The 17042-nt window shown below is 54.7% G+C and overlaps 1 protein-coding gene across 2 annotated transcripts in view; it reads left to right on the plus strand.

Moving 5' to 3' along the window:
* MGLL (monoglyceride lipase) overlaps positions 1 to 11961 on the plus strand; it is a 125988-nt gene extending 114027 nt beyond the window's left edge. For both annotated transcript variants that reach the window (XM_008568485.1, XM_008568483.1), the window contains exons 7-8: positions 6116 to 6331; positions 8933 to 11961. In XM_008568485.1, the coding sequence (XP_008566707.1) occupies positions 6116 to 6331; positions 8933 to 9058 (342 nt within the window). In that variant the 3' untranslated portion in view covers positions 9059 to 11961. The remainder of the gene's footprint in view (positions 1 to 6115; positions 6332 to 8932) is intronic.
* Positions 11962 to 17042: the final 5081 nt, after the last annotated feature.

Genomic DNA, 17042 nt, shown 5'->3' on the forward strand with positions numbered 1-17042 from the left:
GGAGTCCGGGGACACCCGATGAGTCACCCCATTGTCCCTGCTGGCTGGGCCCATAGGCAGTTGCTGCCTTGAGGGGAAAGAGGCAGTGTGCTTGGTGGTAAGAGCACAGGCCTTGCAACCAGAGACCAGAGTCTGGACCCTGCTCTGCCACCTGGTGCCTCAGCAGGCCTTGGAAACCACACTGGGTCTCACTGATCCCAGGCCCCTTGGGGTGTCCACACAGAGGCCTGGCACAGCACGGACACTGGTAGATGGGTGTTGCTGTTATCACAGCCATGAGAGACGCCTGTCTAAAAAGGTGTCAGCAAAGATACGGGAGCCCGGAGCTGCACAGCTTCCAGGGGTTTGGCCCACTGGCAGCAGGAGGAAACGCCTAGACTGGGCCTCATGAGGGAGTGGGGTGTGGGGGGCAGCTGAGCCAAATGTCCACGGGAGAAGAAACTCCATAGGCAGCCAAGGAAGGGGCTACAGGCGGGGCACAGGCTGTGCAGGGCCCAGAGGGGCAAGGGGCATGGGACTGTTGAGGGGGGTGGTGGGTGGGTGGCCTCACAGGGTGCCCCAAGGAGTTTGGACGTGGCCCTGCAGCAATGGGAAGCACACAGGGTCCTCCACAGGGGGACAGGAACAGATCTGTGATTCTGGAATGATTCTGGCTGCAGAGTGGAGGGGACCCAGTGCTGTCAGCCATCCAGGGTGGCAGCCATTGGGCGTATTCCGTAGTCAGGTCGATCTTTATGGCAAACTCATTTGTGTTCAGCACCCGCCTACACCCGCGGCCCGAGTGTGCATGGTAAGCGTGAGGGACTGCGCCGAATAGCCAAAGGGCCACTCCTTCACTCTCAGTAAGTCCCACCAGAGGTCATGACGAGGGCCTTTTCCTCTGAGGACCTGGCTCTCATTCCAGTTGGGGGCAGCCCCTCTGCCCATGGTCACCAGCAAGCCCCAGCACAGGAGTTCCCAGCTGTGTCCAACCTCTACTGGCCTCTCGGTGCCCAGAGGTGCCGCTTCTTGGGCTGGGCTAGAGCAAGGTTCACTCATTCATTCATTCTGCCAGCATTTACTGAGGGCCACCTTGTACTAGCCACTGTGCCAGGACAAGAGCAGGACGAACAGAGCCCTGACCCTCACATGGGGCAAACAGATGAGCATGCGAACATGCACCGATGGCAGACCACAGTGAGCACAGAGCCAGAGGGCTGGGAAGGTCTCCCCTTCAGGTGAAGTCTGAGCCGAGGCCTGAAAGAGGAGCAGATGACTTTAATTAGACTAAGAGCCAGGGGCTGGAAAAGCCACCGAGATGGGAGATGCATGCCACTGTGCATAAGAGAGGATTTTTTCTTATCCAGCTGTTTCTACAACAAATTGCATCTCCTGCCATTCAAGACAAAGCTGGAAAATAAAAACATTGTCTCTGCAAAGACCTGTCAGTTGATTTCTGGCTTCCCATGGGTTTCTAGGTTTGACAGAGATCACTTGGGTAGAACTGTTGTCCACTCTCTACCCAGTATGCCAGAGAAGGCTATCTGATTTCCCTATGGTGAAATGGATGGATTAAGAGAGATCTAAATACTGGAAAAAGGAGTTGGGAATCCCAGGATGGGCACTAAAGCACAGGTGGTGGGGTAGGCCTTCCATAGGAAAAGGGAGGGAATTGGAGGGAAGGAGGGGCAGGAAGACCCACCTGTGGACACTTCTGTGGGTGCCTGAGGGGAAAGTACAGGAGATTGAGCCTGCCAGGCTGTATTTCTCTATGATTAAGAGTGGAGGGGGCAGGAAGGGTGCATGTCTGTCTGTGCCCAGAAGGGCTCCCTCATCCCTTTTGGCTGGCTATGAAGCATGGCAATCTCTGGGGCCCACCAAGTCACTTCACCATCTGTCAGGCCCAGCTGCAGGCCCACGTGGCTGTGTTCCTCACCAGGGACCCACTCCTGTCTTTTCTGATGTGGCTGTGTTCCTTCCACCTCCTGCTCTCTAGACAGGTAGCACAGCATTGTTAGTGGTTAAGGATGCTGATGGTGGAGCCAGACAGCCTAGGTTCTTATCCTGGCTCTGCCTCTTACTTGCTGTGTGACCTTGGGTGAATCACCTAACCTCTCTGAGCCTCAGCCTCCTCATGTGTAAAATGGTAATTGTAATGGCAGTCCCCACGTCATGGGCTCCTGTGAAAATACATGAGCAGGCGTAAGTAAAACACCCAGCACAGCACCCAGCACAGGGTAAAGAGCTCAGTGTGTGAGTTGTTTTTAATAATATTATGGTTAGAATGTAGTGCTGCATTTCATCAGGAAAAGAGATTAAAAAAAACTGGTCAAGAGATGTGGCTGCAGAGGTTGTGCCTTGATTCTACTCAACCAAAAGTTTAAGAAAACTCCAGCTGAGGGTTGCAGCTGTGTTTTCTGTGCTTTAGTGCAGTTTCTTCCCAAGGGGCTGTTTGAAATTCGGAAGCTGCACTCAGCATGTTCCTGGCTCTCAGTTCAACCTTGCTGGGAGCCCTCAGCTCCCTAGAAAAGTGAAGAAACTAGAGGATCGCTCAGACACACACAGGAAGCAAGGAAAATATTCACAGCTTGTGGAACTTAAAATGCAAGAGGAATCTTCAAGGTCCTCAGGGAAACTGAGGCCTTACCCTACCCCCGAGAAAAAAGACTTCAAGTCTCAGCCAGTGGAGGCTCCCCCCGAGGTCAGTCACCTGGAGCAAAGATGTGACCACGTGGACACAGTCCGCAGCTTGGGCTCCTGCTTCCCACTATCCTGTTCTCAGAGGTGGGAGCTGCTGTGGGCCAGACCAGATGGGGATGGGCTGTGAGAGAGCGTGCCAAGTACTGCGTCCTTGATACTTGTTTTTTTTTTTTCCTTTTTGTCTTTTTTCGTGTCCGGCAACGGATTGCAACCCTCAGTGTCGCCCCCGTACTGGACCAGGACCGGCAACGGGAGCACAACCCTCGGTGTTGCGCCCACACCTCGCTCAGCCAGTGAGCGGGAACCGGTCTGTATGTGGGATCTGAACCCTCGGCAGGAGCGCCGCCGTGCTCCCAAGCGGCGCACTACAGCAGTGCACCACCGGGCCAGCCCTGATACTTGTTTTTAATTAAACTCTTTGAGATCCTTGTGATTCACATGCTGGTATGAGAAAGAATACCAAGAGATCTCATGTACCCTTTACCCAGTTTGCCCCAGTCACCAGTGACATCTTGCAAAACTACAGGACAACATCACAACCAGATTGTTGACACAGTTGAGCCGCAGAACATGAGCATCACTGCAGGGACCTCCCACAGTGCCCTGTGACAGTCACATCCCCTTCCCTCACAACCTCTCGCCCTCCTTAGCCCTGACAACCACAGACCTGTTCTCCGTTTGTCTGGCTTTGCCACTTCAGGAATGTGATGTAAATGGAATCATACAGTGAGTAATCTTTGGGGATTGACTTTTTGGTCTTTGGTTTTGAATGGGCTTGTTTTGCTCACCAGTGTTCTGGGCTTGGGCCTGGTCTGAGAGGGAGAGGCCTGGCCCCCTCCTTCCTGGGGCAACAGGACAGGACATATTCCTGGGACTTTGAGTAGATTTAGATCTTAAGCTCTCAAAAAAATAAAGGCTGTTGTGATTGGGCCAGAATTGCCACTTAAGGGAAGGGCTTGGGCCCTCTGAGCCTCAGTTTCTCCATGTGGTGTGGCCCTCTGCTTTCTTCCTGGTCCCAGTTTTCTCTTCCCCTCACCGCCTGCCCTTTCCCCGACACATCTGGCGGCTCCTGCTCCAGGCCCAGAGAGGCCATTGTGTCAACAGGGCCTGCATGACCAGGATGAGGAAACGCAGCCAAGAGCAGGAAGCCAAATGGGCCATCAGAGCACTTAAACCCAGAAGATCCTTGAGGGGCCACAAGTGCCTGGAGCGGTCAGGTCAGCAGGGCAACATCAGACTCGCCTCAGGAAGAGGGCAGCATCTCCCATGGTCCTGCTATCCCCGGGAGCCCTGGGGGACACACACTGCAGATGCCAGCATCAAATGGGGTGGTGCTGGCCAGGGCACTGGTGACCTGCTTAGACTGAGACCCCAGACAAGAGCGGTTTAGCCAGGAGAGGGGCTTCTCTCTTCTCTGGCCGGTGACCTCAGCTTCAGGAACCCCCTCTTGTTGCCGCACCTTTCCAGGTGCCACCCTTGTCCACGTGGCCCCAACTCTCTCCCTAAAGGGGCAAGGAGACAACAAGCCTGACTCAGACTGAGCACAGGGCCCTTCTGCTTTCTTCCCATTGGCCAGGACCTGGTCATGTGACCACACCTACCTGCAGGGGAAGCTGGGAAATGTAGTCTTTATTCTGGGTAGTTGTGTACCCAACTAAACATCAAGGGGAGAGCAGGAACTGGGTAACAAATACCAGGCAGGTTATTGAACTTCTCTGTGCCTTAGTTTCCTTACATGTGTAATGGGGATAAAGAGAGCCGTTCCTCATTCAGGCGATGATGAAGATGGAATGAGTTACTACATGTGACAACACTTAATGCCCAGCACGTAGGGCGGGCTCAGAAGTGTTAGGCATTCTCCTTTCACTGCTCAGTGAGAGCCTGCACCAGCGCCCGACTGCACTGGCCACACGTGTGCGTCTGGTGAATGCTGCTCTAGCTGTCATTAGCATCAGGACTCGACTGACCCCAAGCCCTGGGCTCTTTGGTGGACCCCACAGCTCTCTTCCCAACAGGGCTCTGCGCAGACCCTGAAGGAGCACCCAGTGCATCCGCGGCCTGTGGCTGGCTCTGCCTGCCAGCCTCGTTCATGTCCTCTAAGCCTGCTGAACAGATGGCCTGGCCCAGCAAGATTCACACCAGCTCAGCTGCAGGAAGTGGCTAATCCGTGTCGTGTGGCTTTTCACAAATGGCCTGGTTTGCAGTGCTCCGTCCCCAGCATGGGAAGGAATCCAGGGATGGCAGGGGTGACCGTGGAACAGCCTGTCCCCCCTCGGTGTGCATCTGGAATTCTGCTTGAAGCCCTGTAGAGGTGGTCACAGAAGCAGGTGTAGCCCTGCCCTTGGAGGACCTAAGTAGGAGCACAGTGAATGCCCTGGCCGCCTCATGGGGAAGCTGGGAGTGTTAGCTTCCTTGCCCCTGTGCCTTCTCTGCCCCTCACCACGTGGCACTTCTCCAGCCAGCAGAGTCTGTTGGTAAGAATGTGGGAAGTAAGTGAAGGGGCATCATGACCTCACAGCTACCCATATGGGCCAGAGAGATTTCTAGAAACTTCTTATCCAGATTCTGTGGGGCAGGTGCCCCATCTCAGGCCAAGACAGTGATTCCCTGAGCTGTCCCTACAGAGCGGGAGGAGTGAAGCCAGAAACGAAGACAGGCCAGGAGAGTAAGGACAGGTACCAGCGTAGCCCCTCAAAAGGCTGGGCCAGATTTTGAGCCACAACAGGGGGTGCGTTGGAGTCAGGTTGAAGGTCAAGGCAGGCTGATGGTCAAGGAGGGGCACCCAGTCACTGGGCATGTCCTATTGAGAGGCAGAGATGGCCCCAGGCATGGCCACGGCAGTCCTCTGTCAGAGCGCTGGCAGCCTTCTGCAGCCCCGGAGGGCCTGGAGGCTGGAGCTGCTGCAGGCTAGGCCTGCCCTGGGCTTCCCTCACCCTGAGCCCCCAGAGTAGCGCACTGCCAGTGCACCTGCAGGGGATCCTCGCACCAGCCCAGGCTTTCCTGCACAGCCCCTACCGTTCCTGCAGTATGCTGTGTGCCCTCACCCACTTCCAACAGGTGGATATCAAGTCAGGGGATGTGGGAGACAAAGGACACAAAAGCGTGCACTAAGACAGCTTCAGAGTTACTTTTGAGTGAGATAATCAAAGTGAGCGGTGCGGTGCTGTTTACATGTGGAAAGACCCGAATCAACACTTGAACTGCCTGTGGGCACAGATGTGCGTGTGAGATGCCCAGGCCAGTGGGCAGAGGCACCACGGTGGTGCAGGTCCTGTCTGCAGGAGGGCTGAGCACGCTGTGGCACTTGGCAGCTGCACCCCCGACCACACGGACTCTTCAGGCTAGAGCAGAAAGAAACGCTCCCAGGAAACAGGTCTGGGCTCCGGCGGGGAGCCCCTGCCCAGGGTCTAAGGGAACCCTCTCTTTTTCTCCGCAGGTTGACATCTATAACTCAGACCCCCTCATCTGCCGGGCGGGACTGAAAGTGTGCTTCGGCATCCAGCTGCTCAATGCCGTCTCACGGGTGGAGCGAGCCCTCCCCAAACTGACCTTGCCCTTCCTGCTGCTGCAGGGGTCTGCCGATCGCCTGTGTGACAGCAAAGGGGCATACCTGCTCATGGAGTCAGCCAAGAGCCAGGACAAGACACTCAAGGTGAGCAGCTGCTGCCCCCAACACTGCCCCGAGGTGGAGAGGGGGGAGGCAGCACTCGTTGGAACACATATGCCCAGACCCCTGAGAGCCAGCCCCAGGCGTCTCGGGATAGGGACCAACCTGGCCAGCTGGGAAATAAGTACAAGGACCCCAAGGTATCTATTAATTCTCCGAGAACACACAAGTCATTAGCTGACTGTGTTGCATGAATGAGCTTCAAAGGAAAAAGGAGAGAACAATCAGATGTTATGGTCAAGAAAAGAACCCGCAACTGGGCGTTGAACAAACAACATCTCCCAAGAGAGTGTCCTATCTACGCTCCAAGGACACACTGGTGCCCTGCCTCTTTCTGCACCAGTGGCAGCAGCATGGGACCAGCAGCCACTGGGGCTCGGGGCACACGGGGCGGAGCCTGATCTGCAGGGAATCTACAAGAGCTGGCCCTCAGATGGAGGGCCCTGAGACTGCAGTGGACTAACTCAAAGGGCCATTTGAGATGGACAATGTTGTTTGGGGTCAAGACACTCATTTTGTTTGTCTGATTGAACTGAGAGGAGCCTCCACTGGAGGGAGGAACACCTACTGGGTACCCAGCAAGTGATCTCTGACCCTGAAAATGGCTCTGTGCTGGGCCGGGCAGGTCACAGGTCCAAGGGCACATTCACATCCTGGTCTGTGTGGCCGGGGCTCCCTGGACCGCGCTGCCACAGCCAGTGCTCTGGGTCCAAGGTCGTTTTTCTCTAGGTTATAAAGAGAGCAGATAACTCACTTCAGATCCACACCCACCAGGTGGTGGCGTCAGGATTTGAACTCAGGTCATGGGACTCAGAGGCAGTTCCTCTCCACGCGCGTCGTGCTGGCAAAGTCTCAGATCTTTGCAAACTGTCAAGTGCGTCGGTCACACAGTTACTGAACTGCAGGCTCTGGCCCACACCATCCACCAGGTGCGGACTCATGGATGAGCAGGAAGGAGGAAAGGAAAGCTCTCTCGTTAATGCCGGGGAGCAGGAGAACACAGCAGGACACGCCACATTCTTTGGTGAGAGCCCCACACGGATCATGCCATATGGAACCTTGCTGAGCCCAGCAAAGGAGTCCACTGAGGTCTCTCATTTATGAACTCATGCAGCTATTCAGTCACTGTGTCTTTAATTCTAGTATTTGTTGGGCTCTGGCTTTTATGCCAGGCCCAGAGGACAAGACTGGCACTGGCCCTCCCATGCCTGTACCCTGTACCCCAGTGGACCGAGAGTTAAACAAACAGGGGCAAGTGCAGGAGGGTCGGCGCCCTGCAGGGAGTCAAGCAGGGCTCTGGGATCAGGGATGGAGGCAGGGAGAGCACCTGCCCCAGATGGGATGGACAAGCCTGAGGTCTGACAGAGAAGAGCCAGTGAAGGAACATTCCAGACTGAGGAAGAGCAGGTGCGAGGCCCAAAGGGGACCACGGAGGTGGCCGAGCAGGGGAGCGTGCTGCACGATGGGGAGGAGGAGTCTGGGCTTTTTCTCTTGGTACAGTGAGGAACTGCCTGGGCATTTTTAGCCAGGGAGTGACTTGCTCTGGTTTCAATTTTAAAAGCATCTCCCCAGCAGCCATGGGGAGACAAGCGTGGGAGCGGCAGACCCGGTGGGAGGATGGTGCCGCCACTCAGGCCCCGAGGATGGGCTGGCCTGGGCCATGACCATGGAGGTTGGAAGTCCAGTGGGACCTCAAGAATGTGACTGTAGGGCGTGGGATCAGAGTAATGAAGGACGTGCTCCGGGTGTGACCGGATGGAGAAACTGACTCCTGGCAACTTCTGCAATGGCCTGCCCAGCGTGTGGCCAGCGGGTACGTTGTATTCTCACGTCACGCAACTTCTCAGCATCACCCCAGGCTGAGCAGTATTACCTCCTAGAAATGCTTTCCTCTAGAGGTTCCTGTGGCTTTATGCCCCCCTGATTTCCTTCCCTCGTTGTCAGCAGCTCCTTCACTGCCAGGCTCGCCCTGCCGCCTCTGCAGGCTGGCCTGGCCAAGGGCTGGGTCCCGGCCACATTTCCTCTCCCTAGTCATCATGTGCAGGCCTGTGGCTCTGAAAACCATTCCTGTGCAGACAACTCTGGAACTGATCTCTCCAGCCAGACCTCTCTTCTGCTTCTAAACTGCCTACTTGCTGCTTCCACTTGAATCTCTAATGGTATCTCCAGTTTCCAATGGGACCCTCTAATGCAAGTACCTCAAAACTCTCGTTATTCCTCCAATCACTGCCGCCATCGGTGGGTGGGGACCACACTGAAGGCCAGGACATGAGTCAGAGAGTGGAACCCCCCACGGAGAAGGCTAAGCTGAAGGTGTGGAAACCCTCCATGCTGGAGAGATGTGGAGCCGAGGGAAAGTTTGCATTGAAGAGCAGAAGTACTAAAATGTGCTGGGAAATTGATTCGTTTGAACCATCATCTGATCAAAAGGTGTTGGCCCCGTAATAAGGTCAGTGCCAAGTTCTCAGGGCATTGGGAGAGGGTCTGGGTGACACTGCAGACTCCTGTCCCCTGCTCAGGGCCTCCCCACTCCACCTGCCATTTCTGATGGTGTAGCCCTGATTCCTGGTCTCTCTCTAATTGCAGATTTACGAAGGTGCCTACCATGTTCTCCACAAGGAGCTTCCTGAAGTAACCAACTCTGTCTTCCACGAAATAAACATGTGGGTCTCTCAAAGGACAGCCGCGGCAGGAACCCGGTCCTCACCCTGAACGCACTGGCCGGACAACCAGCTCAGTCTGGGGGAAGCAGGCAGAGGAAGGGCAGAGATGGCTTCACAGATGTGGCTTGAAAAAATAAATTATGAATTGGGGGAATCCCTAGCACAATTTACTAAAACAACAAAAAGACATTTTTACTTTATATTAGACTATGGGCCACTGGATCTACCTTAGGAAGTGGACACTTTATGCAGAAATAAAAAGAGAGAAGAGTAAAGGTGATTTTCTACAGAGGGAAATATCCTTTTAAACAAAAGCAAAGCCTCTGCCCCGCCTCTCCCAGCTGCCGCAAGGTTCCCCGGAATTCCTGGTGTTTCGGGACACCAGACTGCAACAACTGGAGGAGTCTCCCCTCCTGCCCAGCCCCTCGAGCTCTCCCCCTAGTCTCCCCGCAGCAGCCGCAACTCTATGGCCTTCCTCTGGCCGTGTGACAAGGTGGCTGGTGTCTTCATAGAGCCAGACTCATATGCCCCTCCGAGGCCCAGAGAATGCCAGGCACTTCCTTAAAATGAGCAGCCACCAGGAGCCTCTGTCGAGGAGGGGGTGAGCCCGCAAAGACTCTCCTCCTGCTCCCCTGCCCTCCTGCCAGGAGGTGCCCGCTGAGTGCTGTGTGTATTCAAAGAGGCTGCCTTTCCTCGCGTGACTACTCTTACCTGATGCTATGACGGAGGATTGCACTGAAGGTGAAATGTCTATTATATAACATATATTCTAAAGCAGAGGCTATTTTGAGGGGCAGGGGGGTGGGAGTTAGGGGAGCTTGAAACCGGCAGCCTGAGAGGGGGACGAGACCGGGACCTTCCTGCAGGTGAGGGCCTGGGGAGCAGTGGCAGCCTGCAGGAGTGTCGCTGAGCCTGGGCCTGTCCGCAAGTCTCAGGGCTGGCAGCACAGCTACCTCTGGTGGCAGAAGAGAGTCCCAGCACCGCGGCAGGCCTGGCCTCCCCACCCAGGGCTGCATGGAGCATTTAGACTGAGAGCAGGGACGGGGCGGCCCCCACCCTGCCCAGGCCACAGCAGGACACAGTGCCAGGCTCGCTAAAACAGAAGCCCCAGCCTGGTCTGCCCTTCTCAGGTGCCAGCTCCACCCGGCCCTGCCCTTGGCCTCACTTAGTGCCAGCAATAATTGAGGATCCCTGCCCACCTCCGGAACGCTTTCACCTTCAAATTGGGACTTGATGTTACCTCAAGAGGCTGCTTAGCGTGAATATGACCCTGGGTGGGGGCACTGCCACCATAACCCCCACGGAAGGTGCGATCCAGGGGCCCCAGGGCTGCGGAGGAGGTGGCCACCCCCTGCCAGGGCTCCTCGACACGGGGGCTGGGGTCAGTGGTTCGGGCCCTTGTTCTTCCAGCAGCGGGAACTGCTGCCCCTCACCCATGCCCTGTTCTTCTCAGGGCTTATTCTGGGTCCCTGGAGAGGGGAGCCCCTCTGCCCTTCCTCCAGTGACCTGACTGCACCATGGTAGGGCCAAGAGCTGGCCACCCTGCTGATGACCACTCTGTGCCCTGGGTGCGGGGGTGTGTGCTCTTGACCTGCCCCTCAGGAGTGGCCCGCGGGGCAGGCAGAGGCTGTGTGCTGACCAGCCCAGGCACCTCAGACAGCGGCTTCCTTTGTCTTGACATTTCTATGGCTTCTCTTTGGAGGAGAAAAATGTAAAGTTGCACCGAGAGAGCTCAGGCCCTGCCTGCTCAGTGAGCCCGGGACATGCAGGCGGCCATGTGTTTTTGCCTCTCAGACGAGGGAAAGCAGAAATCCCATCTGAAAACTGAAACGCTCCTGGGATCAGATCTGTAATTGTCACCAGGAGCAGTGATAGTGCAGGTCACACAGAGTCCGCACCCCCTGCCCCCATCACCTCTCCCAGAAGCATGTGATGGCAATACCATTTCCTATATTAAATTTCAGGCACATGGTTCAACCAAGGACACTTTCAGATGCATGGCTTTATTTATATGAAAGCTCTTACAGAGACACATACAAATTCAACAGCCTTTTCATGTCTGGTTAAAGAGTTGCCAATATTAAAAAGAAAAAAAATTATCTGAAATTGGGACTGTCTCACATAATCTGGAAGAGGGGACGGGGGATGTCTACAGGCCACATGCACATGCTGAGTTGGGAGCCAGTGCAGTGATATCTCACAGAGGCCACGCCAGAGCTGTGAGCCCTGTCTTTGGGAAGATATGTGAGCCTTGAGTTGAGTTCATTCTCAATATTGATGGCTCTGGGCCAACACTCTGCGCTTCAAAGTCGTGCCATTGCAGGGTGTGGACGGACTTGGGTTTGGAAGGGATGCTACGTCATGCATGGCTTGGCCTTGAGAAGGCAAGAGGATGGCAAAGGCCAGGGAGGGGCACAGAGATGCAGCTGGTCCACACCCGGCCTGGGGCACCAGGCCCAAGCACAGATGTGAACAAGCACCTTCCCCAGCAGCCCAGAGGTAATGCTGGTCCATACATAAATGGGTTTCATGCCTGAAAACGTTTTTAGGAAACAGTGCCACCTGCAGCCAGGCCCCAGTTCCTTTGCAGAGATGGGGGGAGGGGAGCGGGCAGCCTCCACCCTTCTGCAGCAGCCCCCGCTGCCCCCTCAGCCTTTGGACAGCACTGGGGCTCCTGTGAGGGCCCTGAAGGACGCTCCAGAAACTCTCAATATCCCACTTCCAGGCCCCACGAGGCTTCTGTCTTGCACTGTCTTTTCTTTCTCTCGCCGATTGCTCACATAACCTATTAGGACCACGGTGATTTTCTAAGCGATGTATCAGTTCGTTGTTACCACTGCAGCTGTCACAGCCCTCCATGTGTACCGTTAGGGGGGATGTGTATCTGTTTAGAACTATTAAAGGAACCAATGTATGCTACAGCTAATCCTAATAAACCAGATGTTTTCTGAATGCTGCCCGCCTGCCTTTCTGTTGCAGTGGGCCTCTGATCCTGATGACAACATTCCTTGCAGAGAACAGGCCCTTTTCAAGGAGCACAGAGTCTTGGCTGAGCTCTGCCTGTGCCAGTCACCGCCACAGGGCCTGGGTCGATGTGTGGATTTTATTTTCTCCCATCCACATGTGGGGTCTGCTGCCCAGGAGCAGATGCATTCGCACACATTCTCAGACTCATCTCCATCGCTGGGGATGAGGGAGCCCAGGCCCCAGCCCTGGCCTTGTGGCCAGCTGCTTCCTCCACAGTCCCACACGGCACTGGACACGTCCCCAAACAAGCTTGCATCTTCACCTGCCTCCACCCACGTGCCCCTGCACCTCAGCACGGGAACCCGACTGCTGCTGCTTGACATTGCCCCCAGCTCCGCTCTATCCCCACATCTGACCCCCCAGCTCCACCTCCAAAGCACAGGCTCATGTTGCTCCCCCCAGCCCCTCCACTGCCACCACCAGCTCCCAGCTCCTGAGGGACAGCCACAGCAGCCTGGAGGGGTGGTCCCCACGCCCTCCTACACAGCCTTCAGTCTGTTTCCCCAGGGCCACCAAAGGGGCTGTAAAAATGTGAGCCAGACCAGCCCCTCCCTGCTCAGAATCCTCCCGGACCCCTCACCGAGGCCTCCAACTCCACCCTCTCCTCCTCCGCGGGGTCCCCACAACCACCTTCTCAGTGAAGCCCGTGTGCCTGTGCCCTTCCCTGGCCCCCCGGAGCTCTCTGTCCCCTCCCCTAGAGCACCTCTGCATGGGACCTCTGCTTCCACAGGGTCCCCGGGAGTGTCTGTCTGATGGGACAGGGACGAGGGCCAACACGGTTTTCCAGAAGCAGGAAGGGGAGCACGAGTGGGCGGGGGCAGTCAGGGGACTGCGGGAAAGAGACTTTCAGATGCCTGGGGCTCAGGAGTGAAGGCATGTTCTGTCGGGGTCCCCACAGGCAACAGAGGGCACCCTCAGTAGCAGCAGACCAAGGATGGTGTAGTTAAAGGGGCCAACAGGATGGTGCACCACCAGGGACTAGCCACAGAGGGGCGCTGACCGACACACAGAGAGCTGTCACTGTGGCCACCTGCCAGGACTGTGGCTTTGGGTGGAGGACACAGCCATGACTAAAATGCAGGCTTGCAGGGAGGCAGCAGCCACGGCCTCGCTCTCCTCCCATCTCTCACCTTCTCAGACCCTCTAGCTGGCTGCCCTGCAGTCTTGAGCACACTGGCCTTCAGCCCAGGGGCCAGCACAGTTGCTCCAGCCCCAGACACCGCATCCTCTTTCCAGCCAGCGGGAGGGGAGAAGAGGACAGGGGCGGGCATGCACCTTTCAAGGGGTGAAGCAGAAATTTAAAATCACACCTAGTATTTCTGCTTGCGTCTAGGACCCGCAGCACGGCCACAGCTAAATGCAGGGGGACTGGGGAATGAGCCGTGAGCTGGCCAAAAACTGGAAGGAGTTCAGACACGAGGGACATTGGTGGCTGTGCCCCAGGAGTGAAATGCGCACATTGAGGCTTGTACCGAGGGAGGCCCGGGCCTGAAGAGCAGCCTAGGAGGATACCAGCAGCAGCAGAGAAGGGCAGGGAGGCGAGGCAACAGCCTGACCAGGGCTGTGGCAGTGGGGACTGGAAAGGGGAGACCGAACCAGCAGCTACTGAAGGGGTAAAACCAATAGGGTTTGGTGACCAACTAAATTTGAGGGCCAGGGAATTGGAAGACAACGTTAAGAATCACACCTACATCTCCAAAAAACTCTACAGATCAGGAAAGGTTACAAAGTCTGCCCACATGGCTTGTGCTGTCTTCTGGGAAGGGATGGAAATTCACATTAGTTGAGTCTGCTGGGAACTCCTCATCAGCACCCCACTTAAGATTCACACCAGCTTTGGGTGGTGGGAGGTGCTGCTCCCATTTAGACAGATAACTAAACCGAGGCTCTGAGGAATACAGTGATTTGCTCAAGGGTAGTGCAAGAGGCTGAGCTGGAGTCTGGGTTGAGCAACTCTCAAGTCTTAAGCCATAAGCAGGGACCTGTGTTGCCTAAGGGCCCACTGGGGCCTGAGCACCCGCAGACACTTCCTTCACAAGTCCCTGCCTCTGAGACCCGCAGCACAGACGTTCCTTCCCCAAGGGCCCAATAGAGCCCACCAAGGGGCAAGACATGGGCACATGCTCGCAAACACCGCAGAGGGGATGGCTTCTCCAGGAAGAGAATGGCTCCTGACTCCACCCATGCCAGTCACAGCCAGACTCCTGGTTTGGGCTGCAGTCATCGGAAGAGGAGGGACAACTGTCATTGGCCATCGTGCCCAGACAGGGGAGAGACCAGCAGGCCAGTCACACCTCAGGGCTCACCAGTGTCCCGAGGACCTCAGGCAGATGACAACCAGAGAGGAAGACAAAAGACCAAGGCCCAGGGATGGTTCAACTAAAAAATAAAATTGGGAAAGTGACAACACGTGGAGGCCAAGCCGGTGCCCCGAATGCATCAGGATCAATCCAGTCTGTCGGGGAGCTGGAAAGCACAAGGGAGCTTTCACTGCTCAGGAGGGCAAGTGTGGGCTAGGTTAGGTTAGGTTAGGTATAACTGAGCTGTGTTTCAAACCCAGGGCCTCCATGCCCATTTTCATGCATCAGGATCAATCCAGTCTGTCGGGGAGCTGGAAAGCACAAGGGAGCTTTCACTGCTCGGGAGGGCAAGTGTGGGCTAGGTTAGGTTAGGTTAGGTATAACTGAGCTGTGTTTCAAACCCAGGGCCTCCATGCCCATTTTTCTTTCTTACATTAGTCTATTTTAACATTTGTTAGAGTAGGGTACACCTCTAGTTTTAAATCAACCTAATTCTGAAACTATGAATTACACACTAAATTTACAATCCTATCATTTTAGTTCAATACTCCTGCCTGCACTTGGTCTGCCACATGTTCCTCATGTGACCTCACAGCTCTACAGCCAGGTGACAGTCCGGTAGGTGAGGCCTGAAGAAGCCAGCAACCTTGGCCTGGACACCTGCATACCGGGAAGAGGGCACACAATGGGGAATCTTCTTGGTCTGACTCCAGCTGGAAGCTCTCACTTTAGTTCTCAGGGCATAAAATATAAGTGTCTGGTTTATTTTCAATTTTCCTAAGTGACGAATTTCTGCTGCAGGAAATAGGGTTGCCCCTAATCCTGGCTAGAGCACTCTGACCCTCTCACTCCCAGCCCCTGACGTGGAGATGCCCGTGGCCACACAGAGCCCCAGCCCTGCTTCTACTGCTCAGGCAGCTGCAGCAGGAGCGCACTGAAGGCCACGCAGAGCTCTCCAGGTGCAGGACAGAGCGTCTGCAGACACTCCAGATCCTTTTCCTTTTTTTTTCAGGTGGGGGGTATACAAGGGGACATCGAAAAGTTTATGGAAAAATAGAATTAAATATAATACAAGTCTTTCCATGAATTTCTTGAAGCATCCTCGTTCTACAGGATGGATGGAACAGTAAGTTCTTATTTTTTATTACAGACTCAGCTCAGGGCTGGGCTAGGTGAGGCACGTAAGGCAGTCACCTGGGACACAATACTCAAGGGGCACCGAGAATCTTAAGTCATCAAGAAAAGACTACCTTAATGTAATGTTTTAAAAAGCAAAATTAATTGAAAAAGCTCATGATGAACCAAATATCCACCTTTTAGATAAAGGCGGGGTCCTCACTGTGACTTCTTTGGCTGCAGGGTCAAGGCCCCCCCACCCTCCTTGCAGTCCTCGGCCTTCCCTCCAAGGGCACAGTGTCCCCGTGTTCCATTCCTTGTGCAAAACTGCTTATTTCCTTTCAATCGTTGCTCACTCTGTCACTGCTCAATTGATTTATTTTTCTATCTGTGGAAAATGTAGGGGTATCTTGAGTTAGGATAGAACGCATATAGTTTTTTCAACAAAATAAAATGGAAATATTTCTGATTCAACGATTTTTTTCACTTAGAAGCAGGAATGAATTTAAGTTATGTGAGGGACGTGTGTTCTTTTAATTCTAAGAGTAGTACAACAGCATTATAGAAACTAAAGAGAAATCAGATGGAACCTCCCCGACTTCCTCTGTGATCCTGAGGGGCGCTCCATGGTGCAGCTCGCGTGACCTCACCGCTCCTCAGGGACGGATGCCGTGCTGACCGTCTTTATGGCCACAGAAAGCTCCAGCACGTTTACTTGCTGCAATCCCCTCCCCCACTGACCATTCACTGAGGCTGTTTGCAAGGTTTCCTGTTTCCTCGCAGCACTGCATCCAGCACCTTCATCCACAAGTGCCTCTCATCGCCCTGGCGGCCCCCCTGGGACCGAACTGAGGGACAGGGGGGCTGGGGAGTGCTGCCCCCTTGCTCCTGGGGGTGGCCAGTCTTGTACGGATGCCTTGGCTGGTGTGTCTGACCACATCTGCTGTTCATCAGTGAAACACTGAAATATCAACTCCAGAGTATTTCTCCTGAAACACTCCTCACTAGTGTTTTTACTTCAAATCTGTTGAAAAGTAGAAACTGTATATGATTTCAAATAACATCTGTAAAAAAGATGGGTTTGATGTGCCAGCTCATATCCCCCCAATACATATTAAAAGAAATGCATAGTAATTTAAAAGATTTTTCCTTTAAGTGTTTAAATCCCTCTTATATTCGTGGCTCACTCAGGGTTAGTATGGTCTGCGGTGGGGCCTGTGGTAGCCTCGGCCCCACACCTCCTATCTGTGCGCTCCAGGGCAACCAGAGAGAACTTTCAAAAATGCAAGTCAGCCCCTGTCCTTCCCCTGCCCCCACCTCCACTGGGTGGAACTCAACAAACACACCAGGATCATCATAAGTCAGTTGCTGTGCAAAGCCCTTCTCAAATAACAACTCAGCAACATTCCAAGCCAGGAGGGAGTTACTTTATAATCATTCCCAATCTACAGGTGGGCAAACTGGGGCAAAGAGCGGTGACCAGGTAGTAAAATGCAGTGCCATGGAGGGAACTCCGGCCTCTGACCATGTGAACCATCCCCACCTACTGGGCTGCCAGAGGCCGCCTCCCTCCACACCTGTCCAACATAC

This window comes from Galeopterus variegatus, unplaced genomic scaffold (assembly GCF_000696425.1).
Source record: "Galeopterus variegatus unplaced genomic scaffold, G_variegatus-3.0.2 Scaffold415, whole genome shotgun sequence".
NCBI lineage: Eukaryota > Metazoa > Chordata > Mammalia > Dermoptera > Cynocephalidae > Galeopterus > Galeopterus variegatus.